This window comes from Antedon mediterranea, chromosome 5, assembly GCF_964355755.1.
Source record: "Antedon mediterranea chromosome 5, ecAntMedi1.1, whole genome shotgun sequence".
Lineage (NCBI taxonomy): Eukaryota > Metazoa > Echinodermata > Crinoidea > Comatulida > Antedonidae > Antedon > Antedon mediterranea.
In genome coordinates, this window is record NC_092674.1 from 22,743,354 (window position 1) to 22,759,447 (window position 16,094).

The 16,094-nt window shown below is 30.7% G+C and overlaps 1 protein-coding gene and 1 long non-coding RNA gene across 5 annotated transcripts in view; one reads left to right on the plus strand and one right to left on the minus strand.

The window, feature by feature from the left end:
* LOC140049612 (gamma-aminobutyric acid type B receptor subunit 2-like) overlaps positions 1-16,094 on the plus strand; it is a 98,481-nt gene that overhangs the window by 60,262 nt on the left and 22,125 nt on the right. Inside the window, exon 3 of the mRNA XM_072094545.1 lies at positions 7,380-7,517. Within this exon, the coding sequence (XP_071950646.1) occupies positions 7,380-7,517 (138 nt within the window). The remainder of the gene's footprint in view (positions 1-7,379; positions 7,518-16,094) is intronic.
* Positions 889-5,314, minus strand: LOC140049549 (uncharacterized). 4 transcript variants are annotated; one of them, XR_011845300.1, is made up of 7 exons: positions 5,208-5,314; positions 4,038-4,117; positions 3,669-3,726; positions 2,349-2,425; positions 1,953-2,116; positions 1,710-1,781; positions 889-1,359 (listed from the first exon to the last, which is right to left on the minus strand). It is a non-coding gene; the product is annotated as an uncharacterized lncRNA (long non-coding RNA). The 4 variants fall into 4 exon arrangements; XR_011845299.1 differs by having other exon boundaries at positions 1,710-2,116; positions 4,038-4,129; positions 5,208-5,311; XR_011845298.1 differs by having other exon boundaries at positions 1,710-2,116; positions 5,215-5,309.

Here is a 16,094-nt window from a genome sequence, read left to right on the forward strand (position 1 = left end):
TCTTCTACAACCAATTGATAAAAACTACAATTTACTCTTAATTGTGTTCTATAATAACTGTACTCTTAAACATGTCTAACTACTTGAATGGCTATTGGGTTGTTCAATAGATGATTTCTCAACCAATTATAATTTTAGAGTTGTCAAATATATGTACTCCTAAATAGGTTATATAATAACTGTACCCCTACACATGTCTAACTACTTGAATGTCCTGTATTATTGGGTTGTTCAATAGATAAATTGAATTGGTCGGTTTAATTTTGTTCTACAACCAACTTAACTAAACTGAATTGCTGTGTTTAATTGTGTTCTACAAACCACTAAACTAAACTGCATTGTTGTGTCTACATTTGTCCTACAACAATTAACCAAACTAAACTATGTTCACTTTTGTTTCACAACCAACTAAATTCCATTGCTGTGTTTAAATTTGTCCTACAGTACAATTAACTAAACTATACTAAACTGAATTGATGTTTTTAATTGTTTTCCTATACAGAAAATAACTAAACTGAACTGTATTACCCTGTTTAAATATGTTCTACAACCAACTAAACTACATTGCTGCTTTTAATTTTTCCCTACAGTAAATAACTAAACTAAACTGTATTCCTTAGTTTAATTTTGTCCTACAACAACTAACTGAACTGTATTGCTGTTTTTAATTTTTCCCTACAGTAATTAACTAAACTGACTGCATTTCTGTGTTTAACTTTAGTCTAGTACAAGAAGATTTAATTTGTTCTACATTAAATACAAGCTATTCTAAAATGTGTTTTGTGTATGTTGGTGTGTGAGTGTGTTTATGTATGGTTAGTAGATAAATGAAACATTGTTAGTAAATTAAAGCAAAACATTTATAATGAGTTTACTGATTACCTTAATTATTAATAAGCCATTAACTTGTATGTGAAGTGGAGGATGTTTAAAACCACAGCAGTAACTGGGAAAAAAAATGAAAAAGCACATTTTAATAAACATTAGAAGTTGTTTAAAAAAAAGTTTTAATTTTCTGTTTGAAATGTAATACTTTACTAACAATTCTCAGATGTGTTACATTACACTTTTTTCGCTTCATTTTTAATTGTAAATGTATTTGCTTTGTATTGGCTTTAGAATTAATTTAAGACAACTGTTAAATTACATTTCTAGTCATTGACTTGGGTGCTTTGTTGTATTTAATTGGGCTTAAAATTGTTTAATTGTCATCTTGTTTTAACATGAATTAATGTGTATGAAAATAAAGACTATTAGTTATATTCAACCATCTCCTTTTTTTTCTTCCTAAATGTATTATTCATCTTGTTTCCACTTCCACTTCTAGATTATCCTCTTTCTTATCCATTATCAATATCACTGTTTAAAAAAAACCCATTATGTTCAGTCATTAGTATACAGTACTAATAAAACTAATAACATTTTTAGTGCATTATTCATTTTTATGACCTAAACAGACTGTATGTCTGTGTATCATATATTGTGATTTTTAACAATGAACAGCTGATGGAGAAGGGAAAGCTAAATTGAATTTGAGCATTTCAAATTAACTACTTTTTTACTGTCTTTTGTAATCGTGTTGTCAACTAATCACATTAGACATTTTGTTTGATAAATGTAATGTAAATTTAATTTCTAATTGTACTGCTACAATTATTACTATTATCTGATGGTTTAAAGCGTAAAGCAATATTGAGATGACCAATTACCTTTAAAAGACATCAAATTGTGAAGTAAGACTTGTTGAAAGCAACAATACTTGGTACTAATCATAGCAGAGGCTGAAAATATAATTAATAAAAAAAATATGTGAATAAACATTTTTACTTGTAGTACTAGCAGTTTTTTTTATTAGCATTTTTGCACCTAAATTACCTCTTTATTTTACATTTACTCTACAGTATTTCAATGCTATATGTTATTAGTTTGACTGGCCTCATTACATGTCCTACCATTGATTTCATCCTTTATTGTAATATAAAATATTAATTTAATTGATTGTTTTAATGTAAGGTATGATTTTAGTCATATATTCAACCATATATTTTCTGCTCCTTCATCTTGTTATTTTCCTCTCTTCTAGACCTTTTTTCCATTTGTACCATCATGTTTTTCACTGAAAATAAACTGAATACAGTCAACACCAACAGCATTCAATAGTTACTATTTTAAGAAATCTCTTTTGTTACCACTAGGCCTACTACCATTATTTGGATTGAATTATTATTATTTATCACTTTATTTATAATTTTAAGGAGTAATTGTTATTTTTATGACCTAAACATAATTGTATTTTCATATGTTGTTAGTAACATTAAAACGTTGATTAAGCGTGGGACTTAAAATACCTGAAGTTAAGTTGATTTTTGAGTCATCAGAAATTGAATAGGCTAGTTGATTGAATACTCCAAACCGAACACTAAAACTAAAAATTAATTTGCATTATAATATAAGTCATATATAGTATTTTTAATTCATGAAAATAGTATTACAAAATTATGTTTAAAATATTTACGATGGATGCTTGATTACTGATTTAATGCGGGGCTTGTTCTAACTAAACTAAACTGCTGTGTTTAATTGTGTCCTACAACAAACTCCTAATTGTGTCCTATAATAACTATACCCCTACACATGTCTAACTACTTGAATGTCTTGTATTGTTGGGTTGTTTTATAGATGATTTCTCAACCAATTATACTTTCAGATTGTCTAAAATATTTACTTCTAATTGTGTTCTATAATAATAACTGTACCCCTACACATGTCTAACTACTTGAATGTCCAGTATTGTTGAGTGATTTAATAGATGATTTCTCAACCAATTACACTTTCAGATTGTCTGAAATATGTACTCTTAATTGTCTTCTATAATAACTGTACCACTACACATGTCTAACTACTTGAATGTCCTGTATTATTGGTTTGTTTAATAGATGATTTCTCAACCAATTATACTTTCAGATTGTCTAAATAGGTACTCTTAATTGTGTTCTATAATAACTGTACCGCTGCACATGTCTAACTACTTGAATGTCCTGTATTATTGGTTTGTTTAATGTTGTGTCAATAAATGATTTCTAAACCAATTTTTTCCTACAATTAACTAAATAAACTGCAATGTTTATGTGTTTATTTTTTCCTACAGTAAATAACTAAACAGAACTGTATTGCTGTGTCTGCATTTGTAATACAACAATTAACCAAACTGTTCATTTTTGTCCAACAACCAACTAAAACTAAACTTCATTTCTCTGTTATTTTTTTTTCCCTATACAGTAAATAACTAAACTCAACTGAACTGCATTCTCCTGTTTAAATTAGTTCTACAACCAACCACTAAACAACATTGCTCCGTTTAATTTTTATATACAGTAAATATAAACTAAACTGAACTGTATTCCTCTGTTTAATTTTAAGCAACTAACTAAGCTTTATTGATGTTGAATTTTGTCCTACAACTAATAAGCCTAGATCAAACTTTTGTTGTGTTTAATTTTGTCCTACAACTACATTGTTATGTTTACTTTTGTCCTACATTAAATACAAGCTATTCTAAAAGGTGTTTTGTGTATGTTGGTGTGTGAGTGTGTTTATGTATGGTTAGTAGATAAATGAAACATTGTTATAAATTAAAGCAAAACATTTATAATGAGTTTACTGATTACCTTAATTAAGCCATTAACTTGTATGTGATGTGGAGGATGTTTGAAACCACAGCAGTAACTGAAAAATGAAAAAGCACATTTTAATAAACATTAGAAGTTGTCTAAAATAAAAGTTTTAATTTTGTATTTTATTTATATTACATTTCTAACAATTCTGACTCTTACATTATACTTTTCTCACTTCATTTTAATTGTAAATGAATTTGCTTTGTATTGGCTTTAGAATTAATTTAAGACACCTGTTAAATTACATTTCATGGCATTGACTTGGGTGCTTTGTTGTATTTAATTGGGCTTAAAATAGTTTAATAGTCATTTTGTTTTAACATGAATTAATGTGTATGAAAATTGCCATACAGATAAGTATACCATATTTTTCCTGCTCCTTCATCTTGTTATTTTCCTCTCTTCTAGATATATTTTCTCCATTTGTACCATAATGTGTTTCACTGAAAAAAAAACTGAATACAGTATTTAATAGTTACTATTTTAAAACATCTCTTTTGCTACCATTATTTGGATTGAATTAATGTTTATTTATAATTTTAAAGAGTAATTGTTATTTTTATGACCTAATAGTAATTGTATTTTCATTATTATGTTGTTAGTCACATTAAACATAAGTTGAATAAGCTTGGGACTTAAAATACCTAAATTTAAGTTGATTATTGAGTCATCAGAAATTGAGTAGTTGATTGAATACTCCAAACCGGACACTAAACTAAAAATTAATTTGCTTTGTAAGACATAATAGTATGTTTAATTTGTGAATAATAGTATTACAAAATTATGTTAAAAATATTTGGGATGGATGCTTGATTTAATGCGGGGATTGTTCTAAGCTAGCTGTTAATGATGTAGAAGGGAAACCTACAGTACACCTTCTGTAAATGTCTAGGCTAGGCCTAGGCCTATGCTAGAAGTCAGATAGGCCCTAACATACATAATGTAGGTAGGGCCTAGAAAACTGTCAAAGCCTTTACTAGAGGTTCTAGCCTAGGCCTAGTCTAGTTTTAGGATGTAGGCTACATCTAGGCCTAGGCAGGTTTCTAGCACTGAGTACTACCTCTAGGTCTAGCCTAAGACAGGCTGGAGTAGGATAGGCCTACCCTAGCTAGGCCTAGTAGTAGGCTTGTAGGCCTAGGCTCCCAGGCTAAAGCTGTAAATAATAGGCCATGCTTATTTCTAGACATAGGCCTAGTCAGTGCCTATCCTATGCCTAGATTCCAGAAAAGTTAGGTCTAGGCCTACTCTGTTTATGCACTTACAAACCTGTAAACAGACACTAGGGCCTAGGCCTAATGTAGACCGAGGCCTAAGCGGTAAGCCTAATTAGGCCGCCTGGGCCGGGCGCAGCAGCCCCCCGGGCTGCACACAAGGTTTGGCAATTTATGTGCATCATAGACCTAAGGCCTACTAGGCCCCTAATTTACCTCTCATAGATTACCGCCAGAGAGTCAGATAACAACATTAAATATATAACATTGAACTATAACTATTTAAAAATCTATATTACAACAAAAATAAATAAAAACTTACGGTATACCTGGTTTATCTATAGTTTGCTGTAGGCTGTCGATGCTGTTGGGCCTAGGATGCTGTGGTTCCAGTGAAAATGCTTAGGATTTTTAAATTTCGTGACATTTAATCGCCAATTTAATTGTTTTAAAACTATATAAATCAATAAAATCAACGTCTAGTGGATGCGAAATGTTTTAATGATTACACATATTAAAGGAATTTTTGTTTCTAAAATGTTAAACAAAATAAATCGTAATTTAATACAAGACCTGCCACAAGTCCTTAAATTTGAAACGTTTTCCAATTTTAAAATGATAACAAAATTCCGAAAAATTGTAATATATACTTTTAAAATAATCATTTGCTAACTAAATGATGACTAATAATGAAAATAAAGCTTTTCATTATGTAAATTGCAATTTAATGATAATAAAGATATTTTAATAAGTCATTTTACATTTATAATAAACTTTGAGTGAACGAGACAATTATATTTGAGTTCTAGCGACCACAAAACCTAAAAAAAGTCGGTTTTTATTAAAAATATAAACACGCTTAAATTCAAAAAATCAAAATAGCAGATCGATAGTATGTTAAACATAGACTAACATACCTAAAAATAGTTTGTTTTCGTAAAGTAACCACGTTGTAAAAGCATTTTAAAAATTAAGAAAATACGTAGCAAACGGCCAAAATGAGCAATATTTTTTAAATATCTCCGAATTTTTTAAGTTTTATAAATCCAAATTTGGCACACATAATCCAACAATATATATGAACACATTGTACAAAAATTACATTTATTGAGTAAATACGTTAAACGCAATGACTATTTGAGTTTTGGTACGTAGCAAAATGACATCCCAATTTTTCGCGAAAAAATTCAATATAGAATTATTTTTTTTAAGTAACTTAAAATTAAGATAAATCGATGAAATTTCGTATACACGTTCTTTATATGATCTTCTATCGTATACAACAAAGAAATTTCAAATCGGATAAGTAAAAAAAAAATTAGAAGTTCAAAACGGTTAAGGTTGGTTGTTGTCAAATCAGGCCTATCAAAACTACTACCCGATAAGTAGGCATGATTCAGAAACCAATATTTCAAAAAGTGCGTGATAAGAAAATATAAGCTGATGATAGGGTAAACTCTATTAAATTGTCTTTATAAATGTGGTTATCCGATTAAATTTCGATCATTTTTACAAAAGTTATCGTAATTTAAAAATTTAAATTCTCAAGACGCTTTTGGCCGTTTGCTCCTATCGATGAGCAATGTAATTGAATAGGAAAACATATACGTCACAAGTCAAAATGCAAAGTAGCAAAGGCCATTTGAGAAATAGCACTATATATCCATCGTAGCAAAGGCCGTTGAGTTCTATATATATATATATATATATATATATATATATATATATATATATATATATATATATATATATATATATATATATATATATATATATATATATATATATATATATATATATATATATATATATATATATATATATATATATATATATATATATATATATATATATATATATATATATATATATATATATATATATATATATATATATATATATATATATATATATATATATATATATATATATATATATATATATATATATATATATATATATATATATATATATATATATATATATATATATATATATATATATATATATATATATATATATATATATATATATATATATATATATATATATATAACCATTGAGTAACCATAACCATTGAGTCTACAGTGTCTAGCCCTACATGTATGATATGGGACATGTTTTGCCACCAATAATATATGGGTATAGGCCCACATTAAATGTATAGTACCGTAGTCGTATTATGTAAAATGAAAATATCCCAAAAACACGGTTATTGAGAGGGCGTATTTAAAATGCGTGATTTATAATCACGTAAACGTTTGATTTGATGTCAAATTGCACATTTTTTCCCCGTGTCTGTTTTCAGCTGCACCACAATGATCCAAAATCTTTACCCTAATTTTACGGAGTTTCTAATTTGTAATAGTCTTTTTTTTAAAGTTTCTATTTAGTTTTAAATTTGCCTCTCGTAAACAAACATGATTATTATACAAATTGTATTTTTCATTTTACCTTTTTGATAACTTACCATTTGTTTTATTTTCTTTTACAGAATAGAGTTGGATTGGCATTGATGAAGCTCTTCGAGCAATATTCGTCGACTACTAAAATATCCGCTGTCATTGGTGGGCTTAGGGCAGAGGTTACCGAAGCCATGTCAAAGGTTACAGCAATCATGAATCTTATTCAGGTAAGGTCAACATTAAATTCTGGCTCAGCAGCAGAGCAATCACTATTACATATCACATGTGCTTTGCCGTTTTCTATTCAATAAAATATAATAAGTCAAATAATAATAGTACATTTCACTTTCATATTTTGAGACTGTTCATCACGGGCGCCTGGTCTGACTGTCCAGCATTAATACTATTCTATAAAGATCGGTTCCCACTTGGACGCAATCAATTTGACTATAATTACTACGCGATGCCCATCTGAACATTGCTTGTGATTGGTCAACTCACTATTATTGCGCCTACGTCCAAGTGAGAACAAATCTTAATAGTAGTAATATATAAATCAGATCGAAAAAAAGTATAGTAGTTAAGGCTCTTTGTAGTATCGTCATGGTAATAAATTCACATCTTGCACAAACTGGATGTACAAATGCTCAGATCAAATTTAAATACATGGTACGGGGGCGAGGAGAGAGTTTGTCCGGTATACGTGTTTGCTATTGTTGAACGCATTCATACATTATTCAATTAGCGGCGAGGAGGTGTATGCGAATTTGATTGGATGTTACTCTTCATCTTATTCTTCTAGGCCCTTCTCTTCATGGTCTTTACCAGGGAGATATAATACAACTCCCTTTTCTATAACATGAAAGCATTACACTGTCGTTGTATAACCACAATATTACTTCTGTTTCAGTAATGATTCAGTGATACGGTATATTATATAATTTGTCTGTGTGTTTTGTCAGTTTATTGCAATGTAATAAACCAAAATTTGTCTATTAATTACTGGCTGGATATCTAAATATAACATATAAGCCGGCGGCAACGTAACATTTTTTAAGCTTTATTGACTGTAAAACAACTTAAGCTTGGGTCTTACGCAAGTCTGTAATTTAAGATTTTCCCTCAGTCGGTTTATTTTATTAATCTCGACTGTCTGAGATTGTTTTTCTTTGAAATCTTGAAGCTTACGTTGAATTTCTCCAATATTCAATCATGGTTTTTAACTCTGTTTCAGTTTCGTATATGTTTTCTTGCGAGTTTAAACGTTTTCGATTTTTAAAATCCAATCGGTGCTTCCGCGGCCAAAAGGTAGGAGCAATCGTAAGCTTTTTGTGCGACCAAGATTAGAGGGCTATTTTTAATAAGAACAGTTTGAATTTTAATTGGCATAAATGTACATGTATATGTTTCTTTAAAGTGCACAAGAGCAATATGTGACACTGCAGTGAGTCTCGAACCCTTGCCGATGTTGTTGGATACATGTTACGGTTGCACTTAACCGCTTGGCCACTCACTCAAATTTCGAATGATGATGGTGACGTGCTCTTTATTGTGTACATCATTAACAATTCGTAGTACTACACTTATTTTCTCCTCCTTAAAAATCTTTCAATCTTTCTTTTTACTTAGTGGTAAAAGTCTATTCATAAGAACACTCGACTTTTTTTTCTTTCTTTGTCGTCTTCTTGTAATGATACTCTTTCGTTTTATTAAGTGTCATCATTGAGCCAAGTGTCATTACTACGCTACGTTAAAGGAAACTGGAAACATAATAGCCAAAGGTCACCTTTTGAATAACCAAATATACGATCGATCTTTTATAATCATTCAAACTGAAATTCTCTTATCTTAAGAATTATACTTCTTTTATATATCTCGGTATCTTTATTTCTCTTAAAAAAAAAACATCAAAAACAATTCACTAAGGCAATTAAAAATCCGTAGCAGCCTACAAGCTGGATTGAGGATTTTTTACAAAAGATCTTTAATTAAAATATCAAATCAAACAATTTCATACAAATAATCTACAAAAAAAAGTGTTTTTGTTTGTTTTTTCCCATGCGACCAATTTAACGATTGCAACTCATTATTCAATATACGCTATGTCGTTAAAAATTTCATATTTGATTCACTGTATATAGTAATCGATTTTATAGTAGCCCATATCAATGTAGACTTGTTACAAACGTCACTAACATAATATATAAGGAGTACACTATATTAGTTTATAATTTAGGCCTATTTAAAGGGATTCGGAAGGAACAATAGTATTATTAATTTATGTTTGTCCCACCGTATGAAAGCGTATTGAGTTTCTGCTCCGGTAAAAGGTTTTAAACAACTTTTTGGATAATTTTTGAAAGGAAGATATGGGGTCTAAACGAATAAAATATAATATTATACCCATTTAATCTTAATCTAATCTAGTATTTATCTATGTAAACGTATTGCATATTATTAGCCAACGTCACAAATTGGAAGTACACTGCCCCCAACGGATGAGTACAAAACGATTGATTTATATTTGGTCACTTTTTGCAAACCCCTCTTAATTTGCATAAATATAGGTGGAAATCAGGTAACCGCCATAAATTCAAGAAAATAATACATTATAATATCAAACAGTTGTTCTATGCTAAATTAATGACTAAAATGCACTTGTTAAACTTCTGTACCAGAGCTCTCTTATCGCCCACCTATTACCACCTTATCAGTAACTTTCATTCAACGGTGATTTTGAAGTATGTGTTCACACACTGGGGAATCAACTGTAAAAAGCTTGCGTTGCTTTTTTTCAAACATATTCTTTATTTTAGAACCTGTTTATAGAAGATCTTAGTAAGTCTTTATTGCGTTAATAAAATAGCTCTTTGGAATACATTTTACTAAGCTGAACTACTCTAAATTACCTTGTTACAATTTTACTCTGTTTTTACGGCACTTGTGCTTGCTTTAAACATCTACATCTATCTATACTTGTTCCCCAGTGCAAAATATTTCATTATATAACAAAACTACTTATTTGTAAGTGTAATGGTAATGACATATGAACAGTTTTATACTTGATAAAAAATAGTTTTTGTTTTATTTTACGAAGATCACAAATAATAACAATTTATTTTAATGATATTACTATGTACAATTGTAACCGATGTTAATGTCAATGTATTTACCCTGTCCTTAAAATGATGCGTACAGCCAATCTAACAACAGGACACTGAGCTCGCCTTGCCAAGATAGAAACTCACAACAGTTATTTGATCTTATGTTTGGCTGCGACAACAAATTACGTACATATTCTCCGCGGTGTATGTAAGGGGCAGATTATGACGCAGCCTGTAGTTAAAGTACATTGGAATGCACTTGCATCATGTGACATACATACATGCGCTGTATCTTAAAAATTTGAAAATAATCTGAAATAATGTTAATCTATTAAATAGGGAGAACAACTGAAAATAACTGCAGTGGTTTTTAACACCTAACAAATTCAAATATCCTAGTGTTACTGGACACAATTAAATGAAATTTAATTGTTTTTTAAATTATTTTTTAAAGAATAGTTGACTCAGTCAAAAGTACTATGATGTCGGTCAATTGGACTTCTGACGACAAGTACAAATCAACAATAAGCTAAACTCATTCATACTTTATTTACAACATATCATGCTTGTTACAATAGCATACCGTACACTGTTCTCCTGTACCCGCAATAAACTCCGAGTACCGATATTTCTCCGTTTTATGTCCACCCATAATATAGTGTAATTAACTAGTCGGGTATCCTCAACACAATACCAAGAGGGTTTTAGCCCTCGAGTGGACCTATAGGGGTTGGTTTGAAGAAAATGGGCCGACCCGTGAATATCACTCTCACGAATAAGCCACGTATATTATTATACATTGCAATACGAAAACCTATGACATTAATCTTAAAGTGTTGTAATAGTTTTATCCTCGGATTAAGCACTCTCTCCAGAGTAACATAGTTGATTAATTGTGTCAATGCTTACCCTATATGTGTATCTTTTATCTTAGCTAAAATCCCATACTTAAATACACCGGCCATTAGCTTTGGTGATTAGTAAGTACGGCGCTATCCAAACTAAGTCGTGTGAAATACCAGGTGTATTGCAGTAAGCTGTGTTACATGGTTCAGTATTATAATATTTGCTATTTATTTATACGCACTGATTCTTTGCCGATTCCGAATCTCATGCGGTCAGAGTTAAATCACGAAAAGCTTTTTACAGATCTTGTTGAATCTTGGAAAGTTAAAGAAATGTCAACAATTTTACAGAAAGCATTACAGCCTATTATGTTTAAGTTAACACTACAAAGTCCTATATATTTCGCAAAAAATAAATTGTTGTTCGTGAGAAACGAAAAGGATAATTACAAAATACAATAAATATATAAATACAATGAATCGTTACGTCAAATTTACAATCTTTATTTATTCCTCATGGATCAATTTTCAAATTGTATGAATTATCGTTCCAATATTAAAACATATAACAATAAAAAAAGTTATTGTGGAATGTATTTGATGGCAGCAGGTAAAATTGAATTTCCTTTACTTCTTAAAACAGAAAGTAAAATAAATCAAATAGCAAATCTTGACATTGATGATGAATGCCAACAGATGTGCACAAAGAATTATACTTAGGATTCATATAATTCATTCATGTTTTTAAAAATCATACAACATTGATACACAAATAATAATAATAATAAGCTAACACAGATTCAGATTGATTGATTTACATACATCAAATACTGTGATGGCGCTAGTTACAATCTATTATGCGTGATTAAATACTATATATATATAACGTAATGCATAAAACGGGCGTAGAAGAAGGAGTTGTACCCGGATGTTGATTACAAGTACGGGTTAACAAAATAAAGTGCGAATGAATTTAGCTGGTTGTCGTTGATTTGTACGTCAACGTACAATGGTAATCTGTTTGTTATAGGCGTGCCTGTGAAAATTACATAACCTAAAAATAAAACTTTAGGTCGTTTACGGAAGCTCTCTGCGCTGTGTGCTTAAGAATCTGGAAGTTGTGGATCTAGCGCGTTATTTTGTTTTACATGTTTTTAATCAGTCTGCCCCTTTCTCTAGTCCTCTTGAAAGCCCTCTAAATGTCAAGAGTTCAACATCTAATGGAGTACGCTCGTTGATTTGCGTTTCTCGTATATCGAACAGCTTAAAATAAGCCGCGAACACGCCGTTTAGGAGGCCATTTCAAATCTAAACGAGCTTGTATGAAAAGTTATGTATTATCTGTCCCTTCTTTGGTCCCTAATGACACGTTATTGGGAATGGAATTAAATCCAGTTATCCTACGAATGTCTCTGTTTTCGTTATGGGCCGCGAGGATATTGGCTTTTAGATCTGGTAATATGTTAATTACAGGCAGGATGTGGATTTTGACGTAAACTACACTGTTTTGTTTTGCAATGCGTAACACAATTATTCGCGAAACGGACATATTTTAATGTGAAAATTAATTTAGGCCTACGTTGTTTTATGGTTCTGTATAGCATAATTTGTCTATCGCAAATATTACACTGTATCATATTTTAAAGCGTAATGTTGGTTAAATTGATTAGAGGATGTTTATGCGTGTTTTCGCATCTCGTCCATGAATGAGGATGAGACAATTACATCCATCATCATTTTAAACCTATTTCATATGATATCCTTCATCCCCTCCCAACCGTTAGATAAGGCATTCTGGTTGCCGGCAATGTACTTGACCCTTTCGCTTCGAGCCGCTAACCACAAACCATACAGTAATTTGCGCATGTTTTATCAGAATTCGCACAGTGCATGCGTACTGATCATTCTTACATACGACATGTTCCAATCAGATTCATTAAGTTAAGACCTTTAAAATTATGGAGATAAATATCAAATGTGTGTGTTTTTTATACAGATGAATCTTTCGCTTTTCTTTTCTTTTTTTTTTAAAGCATTAAGTCTTTCTATAAATGAAGCTCTTGTTGTTAGTTTCCTTCTTTCTGGATATAATTCAATCTTTACGTTTTTTAAATTATTTAAATGAACTTAACTCCAGTTTATTGATGAAAACTTGTCTTATTTACAACTTAATTACCCTCTAATTATATCGGTCAATACACTGAGGACATCGTGATGCATTTGAGTCTGCGTCTCATAAACCATGGTACCGTATTTATCGCGAATTCTTGCACACAATTCAGTAATTGTTAATTGTTTAATAGTTGGAACATTGTTCTTAAAACACGAATGAAGATCGTTTCGTTGAACTAGAATTGGTTAATTTAGATACTAAATGTCTCCTTTATCCGAAGGCAAGACACCGTAGGGTCCACACAATTGCACGACTGTTTGTCCTCGTTAGTTAGTTAGTATTGCTAATGTTGTCGCCTGATTTATATAGTTATTGTATTAGTTAGATTCTTGTTCGACACGAATGGCACCCCAGGGGTAGTATCTCAATGTTGTCTATGATCAATATCCTTGTAATTGTGTTAAATATTAATGTTGTAGTTTAGACGCATGCATAGGAAAGAAACAGCCAGTTCAACGCGCTATATTTTCACATAGGAAAGGCAATTTCTGTCGTACAGCAACATACCAAGTGATGTTTATATCAAGGAATGTTACTTTTTTAAGGCTTGGGTTGATTCCAAATATTACACTTAAGATTCATCAAACTGATAGTTATCTACGTCTACATCAGAGTAGGGCAAAACATCTACTGACCAATTACTCAATACCCTAACAAACAATTACAATCCTGATGGTGCAGTACCTACTGCTTACTTGGGCCCAGTGGTCATGAGGGCGTCAGGCTAGAGTTCTGGAGGTTGTGGATTAGTGTCCCTCCCCTTTTTTTTCGACGACATGCTGGACTGTTTCCGTACATATTTTTTGGTTAGTCTTGTGATTCCATCGAAATTTGTGCTAATCCATTCGGTAAAGGATGTTTAGTAACGTTTTTAAAAAACACATTATTTTGTTAAACTGAGTTAGATATTTCTGCTACGATGCATTGACTGTTTTCACTGAGTGTTTTCTCAAGAAATGGATAGATAAGGGTTATGTCTGGAAACACGCAATGGAGCGCTACAGCTAAAATCTATCAAAATATTATTCCATTGGAGGATCTATAAAGCTATATTGCACCTCTGGCAATGTTTTTGTTTTGTTTTATTATACTCTAACCTTTAATTTCTACTTTGTGTACTGTGTATCGTCAGTGACACAAAGGTTCTTGAACAAGTCCGGATAATAACGATGCCATCATCCACACTAGCCAACAACAATCGGATAAACTCAAACCTCATGACGTGGTCAAGCAAGTATTCACGCATACTTTAGCGTAGTATGCTTTGATATAAGCACAATGCATTAACCGTAGTGCAATTCGAAATAAAGTTTAAATTTTTTAGTTCAAATTAATATTTTTCAAAAAATTGCACACATTTAAATCATTGGCCAATGACTGAAAAATATCATAAACAATCTCACTGTACTTCGAATCACACGAAAACATCTTCACTTTAATGCAAACATTTTCAATTTTTAAGCCAAACGTCTACTTATATTGAAACGCTAATACTATGGCTTTTAAGCGGCAATGTATCACTAAACGGTATAACGTAGGAGTGCCGGGTCGTGTCGGTCCATTGTAACACATTTCTGATTCGTGACGACGGTTTATACAACAAACATGATATCACACATGTCATGTTTTCTAAAAATAATATTTTTAAAAAAAATATCATCAGCTTTAGTTCAAACCTTATATTAGATTTTGCAGGTATATGGATATTGTGGTACTTTATTTATTGTTGTTGTTTACCGGTTAAAAATAAAATTATTTTATTTCATTAATGTATTATTAATAAATAAAGTACCTTTATAATAATATATTGTTTCCAATATAGAAGCGATAATAAAATTATATTTGCATATTTAAATTAGGTTAACAACTTGCATATTATTTTATAGACTAGTTTGTTCTATTTCAAAGATTATTGGATTTGTACGGTTCGTTTGGACATATATCAACTTTCTAAAATGAATATAGTGATATATTTAAGACCTAAAAAGACATATTGTGTTTGTGTTATTACTTTGACAACCAATACATACTGTATCAGACACGGAACACTGTAACTAAGCGTTCTAATAGTTGTTTTAAACACTAATATTTTGTTTTAACTTATCTGTAAAAAACCTTTACTTTAACTGAAATCCGAAGAAATTGCTCATTTAATCCAAACAACTTTGATGTTCATTATTCTAAGTAAAAAGGAGAACCGACTTGATCACTCATGCATTCTCCTCATTAGTATTAATTAGCAGCTGAAAATCACCTTTTAGTTTTAAGATCAATAACTTGCGCCGTTCAGTTTACCGAAGAATAGAAACATTTCAATTAGTTGATCAAAGAGAAAAACTTTAAACCGCCAACAAATAATTCTAAATAAAAAATAAATTAAGTGCTCAAAAACTAAGCAAAATACTCGGCAAAATTACGAGATCAACAGAGGGCGTGATACGTAATAATTAAAGATACAAATAACTCGAGATCTTTTAAAGTTTTTGTGACGTCAACAATATTCCCTTTTAAAAAAAGAAAAAATGCATACAAACATAATGAAGTAAAAATTATAAGTCTAAATGTAAATGGGTGAAAAGATAATGAAAAGTAGTGTCAGCTGCAGCAGCCGAAACAACTTGAAATGTGGTATTTTCAAATCTATATATAAATTTACGTAAGGGCAAAATTCGGTAATTCGCG